The sequence below is a fragment of the Vicugna pacos genome, chromosome 7 (assembly GCF_048564905.1).
Source record: "Vicugna pacos chromosome 7, VicPac4, whole genome shotgun sequence".
NCBI classification, from domain to species: Eukaryota; Metazoa; Chordata; class Mammalia; order Artiodactyla; family Camelidae; genus Vicugna; species Vicugna pacos.
The window spans coordinates 41,730,878-41,747,044 of record NC_132993.1 but is presented as its reverse complement, the minus strand read 5'-3'; the positions used below and the strand labels follow the sequence as shown (position 1 = coordinate 41,747,044).

The 16,167-nt window shown below is 41.3% G+C and overlaps 2 protein-coding genes across 10 annotated transcripts in view; one reads left to right on the top strand and one right to left on the bottom strand.

The window, feature by feature from the left end:
• The window catches only part of CPVL (carboxypeptidase vitellogenic like), a 111,376-nt gene extending 96,009 nt beyond the window's left edge, over window positions 1–15,367 (bottom strand). The window contains exons 1-2 of one of the 8 annotated variants that reach the window (XM_072964755.1): window positions 15,236–15,366; window positions 2,253–2,314 (exon numbers count right to left, since the gene is read on the bottom strand). Coding sequence is in view for 1 of the 8 variants with exons in the window: in XM_072964753.1 (XP_072820854.1) it covers window positions 14,571–14,595 (25 nt within the window). In the remaining 7 variants the exon portion in view is untranslated. Of the gene's footprint in view, window positions 1–393; window positions 1,040–2,252; window positions 2,315–14,570; window positions 14,900–14,990; window positions 15,080–15,122 lie in introns of those variants that run through there. The other 7 variants (XM_072964754.1, XM_072964756.1, XM_015237290.3 and 4 more) reach the window with 7 other exon arrangements.
• CHN2 (chimerin 2) overlaps window positions 15,294–16,167 on the top strand; it is a 311,035-nt gene continuing 310,161 nt past the window's right edge. Inside the window, exon 1 of one of the 2 annotated variants that reach the window (XM_072964759.1) lies at window positions 15,294–15,420. The gene's annotated coding sequence lies outside the window, so the exon portion shown is untranslated. The remainder of the gene's footprint in view (window positions 15,421–16,167) is intronic. The other variant, XM_072964760.1, reaches the window with a different exon arrangement.

Genomic DNA, 16,167 nt, shown 5'->3' with positions numbered 1-16,167 from the left:
CTAGGATGAAAACAATAACATTCCACAAATGAATCAAAAGAATAAATATTTACCTAGCCCCTTTACATGCAAGACACTCATTCAGTCACTCAAAATATATAATAAGGACTTTGCTAAGCACCTAACCATCAAATAAGCGCTCAGCCAATCTCCGATCATCCTGAAATTAACAGTCTAATGGGGGGCTACTCAAGGGATTTAAAGTGGAACTAGCAAAACAATTTACATTTCTAAAACTGTAGTTTGGAAAGTAAATTCGATGCAACATTATATGAAGCATCAAGACAACAGGGACTCTGTAAATCGATCACCAAGAGTGGGAGAGACAGTCATCCATTACAGGCAGAGGACTGAGAACACATTCCAGTCCAAGAGAACCTAGGAAGGCCTTACCAAGGTTGGACGTGAATGTAAGGTGTGGAACTCAGCTAGGCAGGAGAAATGGGGAAGGCATCACTGGTGGGTGGTACAACTTGAGCAAAGGTGAGACCTCAGTTGTCCACAGGCACTTTGCAGGGGAATTTAAAATAAACAAAATGGATTTCTGGTAGACTCTCTATCTCTTACAAATCACTAAACTTTGCATCCAAGAATAAAAAAGAAAGTAAAGAAGGAGGGTCCTGAAACCATCTTCAGCCCCTGCCCCTGTAGCTAGCTGACACATGAGTTCTAGAGTTAGGCCTCCAACTTTATTAGCACAAAGCTCTCCAAGGATCTTTCGTCTGATGTTTGCCCAGAGTATTCATCTAGGTTGATAATAACAATGGTTTAAAATTGTAAGGTGATTTCTTTAAACTTGTAAACATGTAAGTTGTATTTACAATGGGCCTTCTCAGGTATTTTTAGCTGATTTGAACATCCTAGTAACTCAACCAGGAAAGGAGGCTTATTATCACCAATCTTAGACAATGAAAAATTGACTCAAAGGAGTGCCTTATCCAGGGACATCAAAGTAGAGATACGGGAACCAGAATGCAACCAAGGCCAGGACTAGGGCAAGGTGAGCCCCGTGCAGATGCAGGGTGGGACTTTATCTTTTTTTTTTTTTTTGAAATTTTGTCTATCATGGATTTTCTTGCATTAATTTTTATTTTTTTCCAATATTGCATTACAATACTATTTATCTTAATTATTGAGTCTTCTGGCACTCTTGAACTTTGCATTCAAGGCAGGTGCTTCACTTGCTACACCTTAATTTTGACTCTGCTAAGTATTATGGTGCCTACATCAGTGCTGTTACATTGCACTGCACTACTGCTATTCAAATACTCCACTCACTCAGATTTCCGGATGCAAAGAGAAATAAATAATTATGTAAATACAATGCCTGCTTTTGATTGTCTGGTACTTTACAATATCAAGCTATTAAAAACACAAAATGTGTAAAAATCTGTTAACCACATGCTTATCACAACCCAATTTGGCATAATAGGAAAAATTGGTTGTAGCAAATTTAAAAAGCATTTCAGCCACATTTCCCCAATAAGATAAATGTTAAAATTATAATTTGATTGAATATATAATCCTTGTCAAGTCTTTCATGGTTAACTTAATAGAATTCCCCAGATTTAATGTAAATTAGCCCAACCAAATAGATATGTAGCTAAAAAATGCTTTTGTCTATTATTGATTACAAAAAGGAACAAAATGAATTTAGAAACTGAAATCAGATTCCTAAGAAGCCCAAGGGTAATGACCACTATGGCACTGATAAAACATTATTTTTTAAATTATGTGAACTTGTTACTCTAATGTTTTAATAATGTAGCTACTTTCAAGGAATGCTTGAAATCAGCAATCTTACTCTCTAACTGGTTCAGAGGAAAAAAAAATCTGTGATATTAAAAACATATTGGAAGAAGCTCTTCCATTAAGGTTTTTTCCTGGGGGCAGAAACAAAAAACTAATCATACCATCTAATTTCTCAATCTTTCTGCTGCAAACACCCAGCCCCTTTAATGGAAGTCATTAATATTTAACTAACCAGGGTGGTTACAGCACTTCCCTTGTGAGCAGATGTTGATTCAGAGATGTTAAAGAGAGAGGTAAAACTCATCTTGTTTTAACTGACATAAATCTAATACACAAAAGTAGGAATTGGGTCAGGTCAGGAGATCCCATTAACATTTAATCAAACAAATCTAATACACAAAAGTAGGAGTTGGGTCAATTCAGGAGATCCCATTAACATTTAATCAAATAACTATTGGAGTCACAGTTTCCCATGTAGGTGAATTAAAGCAACGACGTACTTCATTTCACAGTTCTCATTTAACGGTCAGAATTCCTGAACTGTGCTTAGCTGTCATCTCTCCTAATGAAAATGAAAGCCGTGTCATGAATGGAGAAGTGTCTTCTTTTTTTTTTTTTTAACATCCTTTGCAAATGTTTTTGCCTATTCTAAATTAGCCAGAATCTTTTTATTTATTCAACATTTATTGAATGCTTTCTAAACTAATAAACACTAATAAACTAATAAACACTAAAAAACTAATAAACACTAGAAGCTATTGCCCACAGAAAGTGAAAAAAAATGATTAGCCCTACACTGTATCATGTCTACTTGAAACAATGTGAAAACATTGGTGCTATTTCCAGTTCAAATAAATCATACTGAAGGATTCAGGCAAACTGTTTCTCTTAATAAATGTTCAGAAACACAATAAAATCTAAGCAAATACAAAGAAATATTGGCAGAATCAAATAAGCTAAAGGTCAAAAGTGTATGATTCACATTAAACCTTAAATATTACAGTTGGAAATCACATATCCAATGTACAATTTTTTGATATAAGTAAAGCTATTTATCACAGTGTTCTTTAGAATAATAAAAACAGTCAACAATGTAAACAATTTAAAATAAGTAAGTCACTGCACAGCAAAAAGATGGAACTATAGACAGCAATTAAAGTGACCCCATTGAGAATGTTTTAGAAAATACATTAAAATATTAAGTAAAGAAAAGCAGACTATTAAATTGGATATATGGTACTTTCTCCTTATTTAATACTTATGAAGAATTTCTAAATTTTCTACACTATTTAATCTTATAATCAGAGGAAAATCATTTCCAGTTTTGCTTTCTGTTCAGACAGGGAAGCCACTGGTAGACATGGCTTGTTCCTTATTCCTTATTAGTACCTGGTTGTGACCTCTTGAGTTTCCTAGGAATACGGGTTCTGTTTGTTCTTTTAGAACAGGTTCTTCTTTCTCCAACATTCTGTGAAGCTACGCCCTGATCTCCTAAAGCCACAGAACCTCAGAGACTGAAAGTTAATTTTCTCTTTGGTAAATTAGAAGGCTCTGCATTAATGGGAGATATTGTTCTAATAATAATTAGTATAATTATATTTATATTTCATTCTGCCTATAGTAGAGTCCAAAACGAGTGTGCATACAATTGGAACTAAGCAAATATCTGTTGAACAGATGGGGCTAAATAATGAATCATGCTATGGCAGACATTATAGGAGACAGCAGATGTTCCTGTGCCCAATTCCTTCATCTTACAGACTAGACAACCGGAACCAAGAAGTAAGTAACTTGCAAGTAAGATTACACCACTTGTGAGCACTAGGGCCAAGACTCAAAGCCAGGATTCATTTATGGCTCCAAATCTAATCTGTTTTCCACTCTCCCATCTTTGGTTACAATTTCAACTTTTATTGTCTCAACAGATAGTAACAGCCTATAACAGTCCTAAAACCCCATTCACTAGATCATCAGACCAGGCAGCAAAAAAAATAAGCAATAAACAAATGAGTCAATAGAAACAATGATAAGTAAGCCTTTCTACAGAAATTGGGGTTTTAGATACAGTTTGTACTAACCCAGGTTCTGACCAGACTCACTCACTGAACCTTGGGCAGAACAGTGACTTCTCTGGGTCCCAGTCAAAGTGTCAAAAAAAACCAATGGTTAGATTTCTAGGAACTGTGAGGGCCAGCTGTTCAACAAAGCTATTGTTCAAAATTAAACCATAAAAGTTTACTATTAAATAAGTTATATTCAAAAAACAAAAGTAGTAAATTCTAAAAATTCACCACTTCTTAACTATTTTACTATCATCTATGCTCTAGAGTCATGTTTTTTGTACTCGTCTGGTGGGAAGATTGTATTATGTTTTGCTACTGTTCGTTTCTTCCCACTTGATGTTCAGTAACATCTCATAGCTTGAAATCAGCCACGGTGGGAATACTTACACCACGGAAATCAGCAGACACCACAAATCAGGGCTGCCTCCATCCACCCTACCCTAGAGAACTGGATTTAAATATTTACCTGCACAAGTTAGTCTCATGTCCCTTATTTGAAAAATGAGCTGGAAACTACTTTCCATCAACACACACCCCAATTCCAATGGAAAAGATCAGAAGAAGAGACAAAAAGGGAAAAATCCTGCCAGGGTGTCACCTGCGTGTGAAAGCAAACAATATCATGCCCCGACAGGAAGGGCTTTGAGAAAAGAAACCTGAAAAAGCCAATGGAAAGTGTGTGCTCTAACAATGAAAAAAGCAGCAGAAACAAAAACTCCAGGATGAGGACAAAGAAACCAAGAGCAGATGTGTCAAGCAGCCCCGTTTTCCCTTTTCTCTCCTTCCAACTTCTCTATTTTCACATTGTAGATTATTTCAATCAAAAGATAACAATCGTTCATGTAATAATTACAGCTGCAATTAAAATAGTTATTTGGTGTCTCCTTGCATATTTAATTGGCTTTAGTAGCTCCCAACATAAAAAAAAAATTTCCACAGACAAACAAACAAAAAATAGGCCAACTAGTAACAGACATTTCCATGAAATCTGTGATAAAAGAAAGGTACAAGAAAGTGGTCCCTCTATTTAAAAAAGACTCAGTCACCTCTCAAGATTATTCAGGCATATCCAAAGCATTTGAGTCCTGTAATGAAGGGCTATTGCGCAACCCTAAATTAAATACCAACCCAAATCCCAAATCCAGTTATTTTTGCTAAAGGATTTCCATGCAAACAAATGGTAAAAGAAAGCCTTTATTTTGAAGGGTCCAGTGTTCATTTTCCTTAAGACATCATTTTAATTTCTAAAACTGATATTTGAAGCACTCTTTTCCCAGAGAGGACACAGTACATAACAGTCAAGGTGATGGGCAACCTTTGGCTGAAGCAGCACTGAGACTCACAGGCTATCTCCCTCCCACAGGCTACCCCTCTGGCATCACACAGTGGTGTCTAATCCTGCTAATTGAATTAGTCACCCCTATCTCTGCCACCATATCCTTGGGCTCATGGGAAAGGGAGACTAACTCCAGTTACGTGGCAGGTAGAGAATGAAAGGAATCAGGGAGAGGAGGAAATACTATAATCTGACACTACAGGGAGCTTTACCTTGAAATCTCACTCCAACCAGGAGGAAAATTCTAGTGGAGGTGGGGAAATAAAAAGTAGACTTGTCCCAAAATGTTAATAACAGATTTGAAACAGAAGGAGCATCTCCATGATTCAAGGTATTATTGTGATAATGACACCAGTAATAGCTATCAATTATTGAATGTACTCTCCACACAAAAACTGTGCTAACTGCATTATATTTTTCTTTCTAACCTTTACCAGGTAAGTACTACTATCATGACATTTTACAGATAAGAAGCTGATCTTCAAGGAATTTAAGTTACTTGCCCAGGGTCACACAGCTAGTAAGTAGTAGAACAAGGAATTGAGGCCAATTCTAACCAGTTTCCAAAGACCATTCTGACATTGATTCAAAATGGATTTCTAGTTTCCTTCTGTTTTTGAAAATAATTTTGGGGGGATGGATTAAGACTCCTGGCAAAAGAAATGTCTTCCACTGAAAAATTCTTTATTTTCACTGAAGTAAATGTAGCCCTATTCTTTTTTTAGACTCAACCTCCTTTTTGCTATCTACTGTGACTAAAGTTTTCAAATAAAAAAATTAGGATACACAGTGTGACAAATACAAGGGTAAGACTGGGTACAACGGATGAGAATATTTTATATAAGGATGATCCTGGGAAATTCTTCAGTGTTGTCACCTTAACCATCACTTGTCACTGAGGTGACAGGAAACTCCTCCCTGATCCCAAGGGAGATACTATTATCACTGAGAGTAATCCTCACTCAGCACTCTCTTAGATTACTCCAGTGCTTCGCTCATCTCTTTGCCACACATGGTCTCATAGGAACTTCACCACCACTCTTGAAAGGAGTTAGTGCAGCAGTTCAACAGAGACCCCTGTGGATGGAGCAACTTCCCAAGTAATGACACTCTAGTCCATAGCAGAGCTGGGACTGACTCCAAATTCACTGGACCAGCCACTTCTTCGATAAACAAATATATCTTTAGCTCCTGCTACGTGTTAGACTCCCATGCAGGCACAGAGAACGAAAGAGACAAAATGTCTGCCTTCAGGAAGCTTCCCCTCTCTAGAGAAGAACTACTAAGAACATCAAAGCAGGGTCAAGGGCTAGAGAGGGATGGTGTCGAGGAGTGGAATTTCAGATCGGGTGGTCAGGGAAGGCCCCGCTGAGGAGGTGACATGTGAGCAGATATGAAGGATGAGAGAGTTCCAAGTGAATATCTAAGGAGAAGAGAGTTCTAGGCTAGGGAACAGTGATAGCAAAGGTCCTATAACTGGAGGTAAAAAAGACGGTGCGGGGAGCCGCTGGTGACGGAGGGCTGCCGAGCACAAAACTTGGGCGTAAAACCCCAAAGTGCAGGGCGCCAGGCTCTGAGATTGAGGCTGCCGAGCACAAAGGTTGGGCCTAAACTCCCACAGTGCGGGGCGCCCGGCTCAAAGGTCAACTGAGTCAGAACAATCTCTGTCCCGCCACACCTTTTACTAAAGAATGCACCAGGTGCGCCTATGCCTGAGGAAATACCCTTGAGCTACTAAGTCACAAAGGACCTTCAGAGGGAGAGATACAATCGGCACACAAATCAGTAATCTTTTTAGAGAACAATCACCTGAGCTAAATATACACGAGTCACGATGTTAGCCTAGAGGAACAATGTCTTAGCTTATCATCTTGGATCCAGGAACTCTTAATCTTTTACAAGAACTGTAAACAATAATGATGTCTGTAACAATATACAAGTTAATGGTTTTAGTACACGCCTTAAAACACTACCTTTGCCTCCAGGCAGGAATGTATGAGCTAATCGGTTAAAATCATATAAATTGACTGCAAGAAATAAACTCGTCGTCCACTCTTGACCTAGCGTCTTGCGGGCTAGAGTGAGACCCTCTCAACCCCAACTTTTCTTGTCTTGCTGTCTCTTTGTTACGTCTTTCCTTTTCTCAGTCCTGCAGCACAGGTTTCTGGACCTGATCGATTGTCGGCTGGCTCCGACAGACGGAGTCCAGCATGGCCGGAGCCCAGCGAGCGATGGGGAGATGGTACAAGTGGGATCAGGGATCAGATCATGCAGGGTGTTGAAAGCCCATGCACGTTTCAGGAGCTCACTTCTTCCCAGTTCTAATGTTTCCATCAATGGTGAGGCTGGCCTCTTGCCACCCACTTGCTTACTCCGAGGAGGGTCGAGGTAAGAGGTGGAAAGCTTTATCTGATGGATTAATGTGGGTAAACTGGGCATGTTGGGCTCAGCTCTCTTAGTGTCCCCCCAGGGAGCAGTGCTTTCCTCTCTCCACTGGATGTGGGCCTGTGCATGTCTGGGCAAGCCTGCTCTACTCGGGGCATTTGCCAACCCACAACCCAGTCTCTCTCAGTAAGAAAGGATTTTACTCTCCACCGACCTTGCTCTTCTGTGCTCTCAATTTCTCCAGACCTCAGATGACAGAAAAAATTTGCTATTTGGCTGGGGGAGGGGGGCGGGGATGACACCACACGACTCCCCTCAGAGGCCCCAACAGAGTGGAAAATTTGGGTTTTATTCTAAGAGTAACAGGCTGGAATTTTTTCCCACTGAACCCCACTGTCTCTATTATCCTGCAAACATTTCATCATATATATGTGATTGAAGAAAGGGGTGGTTACTAGTATCAGCTTCACCCACATACCTAGAATTTGAAGTCCCATACAGCCTGGCTTGTCCACACTAACACTGGAAAGTTATGACAGTTGATGGTGAAGAGTGATTCCTAAAAATCAAACCAGCCAAAATATCCTCACACAGCTAATCGAAGGAAACCAAAGTTACAACCAGGCTATTTAGCAAGAACAAAAGGAGGCAGAATTAAATCCTCTCATTAGGTATTTTAAAATCAAATGTGCATAGAATATCCAAAGGGGAGACAATAGAAATAGCCCATAGTCTTATTCATCTGGTCCTTAAGCCATGGAAACACCCTCTATTATTTCTTCTGTCAGCAGTTACCGAAAGCAAAAACAAAACGAAATAAAACAAAAAACGATTTTTACCCTCTTACTTGCGGCATTCTGACTTGTCCATACTATCTTGCCAAAGTCATTAGTGATCTCCACATTCCCAAATTCAAAAGAAAAGTTAATTGACTTCTCTGACACCCTGACATTACCCCTGTTGGTAAATGTATCATTGCCTCGCCTTCTGTAATCTGTGTTCATGGATCTTCTAGAACGTACTCCTTCACGGTTCCCTCGTCCTCTGCCTTCCCTTAAATACTGCGATTCCCCGGAATCTATCCTTGGTCCACAGAGTATCCACTCCATACACTCTCTCCAGGGGGGTCTCATCACTTTCAGTAGCCCTTCTACTGATACCACTCAAAATAACAGCTCTTCTTAAAAGCTTCAGGCTCATCTACCCAACTGCCTGCTGAACATTTTCGCCTCATGTCCCATCGGTCTATTAAACTCAACTTGTCAAAATGGAAACTAATCCTTCTGCATAAAACACATTTATTTCTGTTCCCTCGTGAAACCCGTCTAAAGTAAAAGTAAAAACATTTTTAAAAAGGTATAAATCCCACACCCAAGAAAATAGCAAAAAAAAACAGCAAATAAGGCACATCAAATTTTGTTGTTGTTGTTGTTGTTAGATGGAAAGTGAACAAACAGTTCTACTGCAGAAAATGAAACCAGAATAGAAATGAGAAACAAGCTAATTCACATTACAAAACCACAGAACAGCTCAAAAATACTAAGTCCCGGATAAACAGAGGGCAAAAGTGAGGCTGAAAACAGAGGGACTGGTGAAAGTCTGTAACACCAGGTAGAGCCTCAGATCCCCTCCCTCACTCTAACAAGGGAAAGGAGAGGCAGTCTGTAGAAAAATTATTCTTTGGAAAATTAAACGAGAGAAACTCTAGACTTGGGCATATGAAACACAGTAAAAGTTGGGAAAGAGGCACCCAACTGGAAACTAAGAAAAAGTGTGTGTCTACACACTCACACACCCCTGAACACTGCCCTTGAACTTGAACATGCTTCAAACATGTCCCTTGAACACTTAGCTGAAGCCCACATGTCTCCATCCCTCACTGTGCAGGAGGCTGAAGGATTCTTCTCTGGAATAATTGAATCCTCTTAGAGACAGGACTTATACATAAGGATATGTGAGGTCCTCCAATGAAAATTCTTGGACCTACCAATCAATTCCAGGGAATTGCTGGCAAATCCCTTCAACACAATGGAGCTTCCAACCAGCAACTTAGTTTCTCACACTTAATAAAGAACCAGGCTGCAAAGAACCACTGGACATTGGAAGAAAGCCAGTGTCCCAGCAGAACACTGACACTGTTCCTACATACCCAAGATCACACTGTAGGTACAAAATGACTGACGTTCCTTGTCCTCTGAGCAGTTACTGCTTTCTTACCACTATGTGCCTAGCCCCACTTTATTCCTCCCACTCCTGAACAGACTGCTGAATGGCCAGCGGCTGAACTGCCCGGGCTAACTTGGCAGCAGCCAATCCACCGGTGCCCTCTTTCTGGATCCCTCCTTTGACTCACTCAACACAAAGCCAAACCTTTCCGAGGCCTCTTCCTATGTCCCCTATCTCTTGGGTGTATGTTCTCCTTTGCTGCTAGTAAGCTAATAAAACTAACAGTGTCATTACAAGTGTATTCCTAGTGGTCTTTGGTCAGTGGGCTTTGGCATCCCACTTGAAATGTGTACTGAGACCAGGTAGAGAAGTTAGGAGACCAAGCAATAGAGAGAGAAGAGACAATAAAGCCAGAGCATCAAGGGCAGCTGAGGGATCTGTGTTATTCTGAGGCAATCAAGTGAGCCTCTGCCACAATTCCTGAATGCACAGAGGTTCAAGTTCCAGCGTTTATTTTGTCAACAGGTGTAACATGGGGCAAGTCAATTCACTTCTCTCTCTAGATTTCACTCCCTTCATTTGCAAATTATGGGGATTAGATGGACTATGTAATTCCCAATGTGCTCTCCCATATTGGACTTCCTCGGATTCTAAAAAGTAGCCAAGGGTAGGGATAAAACTGCTGCAGGTTTTGAGTCATAGCAATGATTCCTGCAGCTACCTCGATGAAAGAACTTCCATGCCTGTTCTGAGTGCTGTGAACCTGCATCTGAATGTTTGCAAAGTTGGAGACCTGAGAAAGGCTGTATTTTGGTCTATACTACAAGATTGGTTTGATTATATAGTTATTTTTTTGAACAAAGGCTAATTTTATTTTATTTTTCTTCTTTTTTAAATGAAGTATAGTTGATTTACAACATTTCAGATGTACAGAAAAATGGACTCAGTTATATATACATATTCAGCTTTATAGTTATGTATGTGTGTTCATTTTCAGATTCTTTTCGATTTTAGGTTATTACAAGATATTGAATATAATCCCCTGTGCTATACAGTAGGTCCTTGTTGTTTACCTATTTTTATATATAGTGGTATACACCTCTCAATTCCAAATTCCCTCCCCTTCCCTCCTCTGTCCCCTTTTGGTAACTATAAGTTTATTTTCAATGTCTGTGAGTCTACCACTGTTTTGTAAACAAGATTATGTGTTTTTTGACCATAGACTTTAAAAAATATACGTATCATCAAATTCTAAGTCAATGGCTTCCAGTAAGTTTACTCTGAAACAAACGTCTCAGACTTTCTAGATACGAGCGTTTAGGCGCTGGGTCACAGTGAACTGTGGAAAGAATCTTGATTCCACGTCAAGTGCTGCAGTCTGCCAGTTCCAGTGCCTGTGCGATGGCACAAGGGGTTCACACTCCTCCCAAGTCAATTCTATGTGCATTCTAGCACTTAGGAGAAGGAGGGGAAAAAACAACCAAATTACTTCCAGTCGATTTCTTGATAGCTAATAACATTCTTCATCAAGAAACCCAGGCACTAAAATATTTCATTTTCAGAATTTAACTATGACTGCCACTTTCCCCTTGCATCAAATATAAATTCCACAAGCCTCTGGAGGGGCCCATCTTTATCGAACTTTCTACATTCCATGCTGCCCAACCAGGTATTGCAGAGAGAGAAAACATAGTCCCTATTCTCACCTTCTCACTGAGATCTTGGAGCAGTCTCTGACCACAGAACAGATGCTAATTCAATCTCATTTCCCTCGTCTTGTCAGTGGTAAATTATTACAGTAAGATGGGTTTATAGAGCTGTAGATTTATTTATTTAGCACAGAGAGCATATATGAAAATACTAGAGAAAGGGAGAGGGGCGTTTGGTTGCTAAATATAAATAAAGGCTTGGTGACCTTGCATCCAAATTATGTGTCCCATCTGAGGTTTGGTTTGGAAAATACGGCCACTGTCAGGATAGGCTATTATGGTTTCCAGATTAAGTAGACACTGCCTTGTGAAAAGACAGACAAATTCATTAGCTTATCTGGCTTCCTGATATTTGGAAATGGTTTACACAGACCAAGCACTGTATACTCTAAAGGTCCTAGATAAAAAAGTATTTCACGTTCCCTCTTTCCTTCCCTCTGCTACCTCATTCTCCAACCTCTTTTCACATCCTCTCCCCACACTGTGCCTCCTTTAGCAGGAGTAGGAAAGACTTCACTCCACACACATGGGTGTGTTTTTTCAGTTTGACTGTTGTTAAGTTATCAAGGAGAACTTAGCTACAATAACGCTGTAGCTAGAACCATCATTAGAATACAAACTGATAATTGAACACCTATATTTTTTTCTGTTCTAAGAACTCTATATATTCAGATTTTCCTTAAGGTCTTGACTTTTTTTCCTCCTTCCATACATTCTCATTCAACCACCCCTTGACCACTAACTGCTAGTCCAGAAGTGTGTTCCGTCCTGGCCTTGCTGTTGGGCTCCTACTCTCAGCAGGCTCCTCACATAGGTACCCAACTGGTCCCTCAAATCCCCTGAATCTTATAACAAACATCATCATCATCCCTCTTGAACTTCCTCCTCCTCTGACTTCCCGAATTTTAATGGCACCTAGAGGTCTAAAACACAGTCCTCATGGCAAATCACTCACAAAGCCCCACCTTTCCCCCTCTTTTTCCTCTGTGCAATCCATTTGGTTCAGAGATCAACCCTCACTTGCTCTGGGGACATCTGCAAAGCCTCCTAGCTGGTCTCTTAGACTTCAGGTCCTCTCTACACCAATTCAGCCTAACTCTGATGCTGAAATGAGCTTTCTAAAGCATAAGACATTTCCCTCCTCAAAAGCCTTCCATGGTTCCCAGCTGCAACCAGGATAAAGTATAAACTTCCTGTCATGAAATTCAATGTCCCCTACAATGTGACTGGCATAACTTTCCAGACAAAAGTTATAAACTCTATGTTCCAGCCAAATCAAACCTTTTTCTGTTCCCTAACTTTACTCTGCCTTCTAAGTCTTTGCAGGCAAGCAAAGCTCCAGGCAAATAGTAGGCACTACATCAATATTGGTTGAATGAAGACAGAATTTAGGTGGGAGTATACAGTACACTGTAAAATTCTTTCAACTTTTCTGAATGTTCGAAAAGTTTCATAATCAATCATCAGGGAAAATATGAGTTCAATGAATAAATGGAGGAAGGAATGAATGTCTTGGGAGCTGGGTTACCTCCTCCTCAGAGAACCGTAGAGGTACAAGAAAATATGTCAAGCGGTCTTTCTAAAAGATGAGTAACAGAATATGGAGTTCCAAAAGGGAAAGGAGGAAGGGCTAGCTCTGGGATGCCTAAATGAATATTTTGGCCAGTACACAACTCCAGCAATTTAAGGACAGCCACTAACTAGAATCAGAGAGAACACAGAGAAAAGGCTAAGAGATAAGACTCAAGGAGAGTGGAAAGATGTGATGCAAGAATTTGCTTTCTTAGGCTAATGGAGCTAAGGACATAAAGGGTTATTCCCCCCACCACCATCTTAGAGCTCCCCAGACCCTGAGTTAAAGCAATAAAAGAAAAGCATGTGGTTTTGTGTCCCAGGCAGTACCTGCAATACCTCCAAGGGAGACAAATCTCAATTCTCTGGTTTCGGTTCAGTTATACTCAGGAGCACAGGTTTATGAAGCAAGCACCTGATCACTGTCCTGTGAACTGAGTCTATTGCTTAAATCTTTGCACTGGCAACTATATAGCATTAAAGTCCAAACTGTATTCCTGGTTTTGACCAAGAAAGTACAGTTCTTGGCTCTCTGTTCAGCCCAAGTCAATACAGATAGTAATGATCTGTTCTTCTAGAGGCACCTTTCTAATTACGAGAAGCTTCTCTTACTTAAGTCCTTTTAAATGTTCTTAGTTCAGTCCCTGAAAACCCCACATTATTAAACCCCTGGGAATGTTAAACAAAAATAATCATGTTTGCTCTATAAAGTGAACGATACTACCTATTAAGAATGGGTCATGACCTATTTACCTTGGGTATTTGGGGAATAATAAACAGGCCTCTGATGTTATCCGAGGCAGTAACTATGCTCTTCCTCTCTCGCTGGGTTAGTTCAATCATACCAGGGTAGTATTTAACACTCAATTTTTTGTCTGACAAATCATATGCTTTCCAAAACAAAAACCAAGTCATTAACAAAATACTGTCATGCTGTTCGCCTCTTGTTTTTATTTTTTCAAGGGGAGTGAACTGATAAGCCCAGTGGACTTGCTTAACACTCTTCTGAGTCATTTGAACTGCCTATCAGTCAAAGCCTACTTATTTCTCAGGCTATAAAGTCAGCCTAATAGAACCCCACTGTAAATTGGTTTATAAACTGGATTCACATATATTGTGGGGCCAATTATGCCCCTCCAAAACAACCAGCTCCTATCAAAGGAGAGTAAAACAGCTTCTTGCTGATAACACTTGCATTGCATTATAAAGGGTTTCTACTGGACTTAGATTAACCTGGAGTACAAATTTAGAAACCCTAATCAACTAGGGGGTTTTGACAACTTTTTAGACTTTCATATACCAACAAAAGCCAGTGCAGTCTACTTTTCCAAGTGTTCCAATTCCTATTTTGATCAACTTTCTTAAAACTTATTTTTCAAGTCAATAATATGTTACTTGGATTTTTTTTTCCTCTTTATATCTCTGTTCTTACTCATCTCACACTAAAAAAAAGTAAAAAGTAGTTGCACCTCTAAGGAGAGGGAGAAAAGACAAGTATCTTCCATATGGAGAGACTGAGCAAAGGCAGAGCTGGGATTCAAATCCATACGCCAAAGTCCCTTTTTCTCCCCATGACACCAAGCTGACCTGAAAGGCCCTTGGAAGCTTCCATTTCACACACGTCTCTACATGGCCCTCTGGCTCCTATGAACTCCCCTGCAAGGACCGAATCCACTTGGCAAGAAGCTGCTTCCACGGTCCCACGCTCCTGGTTTTCTCCTAATCCTACATTCCAGAAAAAACAGCCTTTCCATGTCCTTTCCTGCCTTCTCTCAAGCCAAGTCTCCTTCTGTGGGACACGCTCAAATGGAAGGTACTCCTCCACAGCACCTACGAAATTAAAACTTCCCACAGAGACTTATTGAAGGAGAAAGAGGACGGGTCCCCGAGCCCGCGCCCTCTCCCCCACTGAGAATGATGGAGGACCCTACTGCTTCCCGCTTCCCTGGAGGGACACCTGGCCTGGAAGAAGGCGGGGGCAGGAAAGGGAGCGGGGTGGGGACCGACCCCCTCAGACTGTGTCAGGAGCCTTCCGGAATGTTTCCCGGGCTGGGCGCATCCAGAGCCGGGTGCCAAGCATCCCCAGAACCCCAGCCTGGAAACTGCGAGCCGGCCAAAGCCACCCGACCCCGATCTCACCGCCCTGGGCTTTCTCCCTCCGTGGCGTGGAGGGCTCCTGAGATCGCCCGCCCTGCGCTCCGTGCGTGCGTCCGGGGGGCGAAGAGGCGACAGCCGCGGAGGCGCACACTTACGCAGGGCAGACGGCGCTCCTCCCGGCCTGGCGCTGCGCGCAGACTCGAGCCCGCGGCTCCCGCCCGGCTCCAAGTCCGGAAGAAGCGAGGCCGCCTCCCGCCCTGGCTCCGCGACTACCCGCAGATCCCGAGCCTTTGAGCGCTTCTGTCCGTGGGCCCACGTGACTAGACCTACGGGGCCTAAGGTATGTCCCCACCTGTCTCTCCCCGCCACCTGGCAGCGCCCAGTCAGGGCTTCCCATCCTGGAAGAAGCCAGCAGCCCCAGTGTGGAATCTTAAAAATGAACAGAGGAAGACTGACTGCGGTGCAGCTCCCTTTGGTTTGTTTATTCCTTTGTTTGTTTTGATTTTCTCTCCCGCTTTTTAAAAGCTGCTGGTCTTAGAATTTCCACACTGTATTTTGAAATTATTTCCCCACACCGGTGCTTGCAAGCCTGCTGTTTACATCTGGAAGCCGAGTGGTGTTTTACTACCCCTGTTTATAAGGCCCACAAGCATTCCTGGATAGTCCACAAGGTAGTGGCACTAACACTGGGGGCACACTGAGTGCCTGCACTGTGTCAAGTGCTTTCTCAGCGTTACTGCAGAGAACCTGATGTGTTCTGTGTTATAACTAGCCCCATTTTGCAGGCAGGAAACTGAGACTTAGAAATGTTAAGTGGCCCATTCAGGGGCATCTCTTGTAAGTGAACTACCAGAGTAGGTAGTATTAACCACCACAAGATGCTGGCCACTGAGCCAGACGCTGGGGGAAGACAGAGCTTTGTTAAACAAACAAACAAACAAAAACCCAAGCCCAAAATGTGTTAACTTGTGCTAAGTGTGTGTCACCAAACCAACTTAATACATAACCGAATTGCAATTCCAGCCTTCCCCATTAACGTAGTCTTAACCAGTTAGTCTGGAATTTCCTGGTCAGCACCAGTGAGATA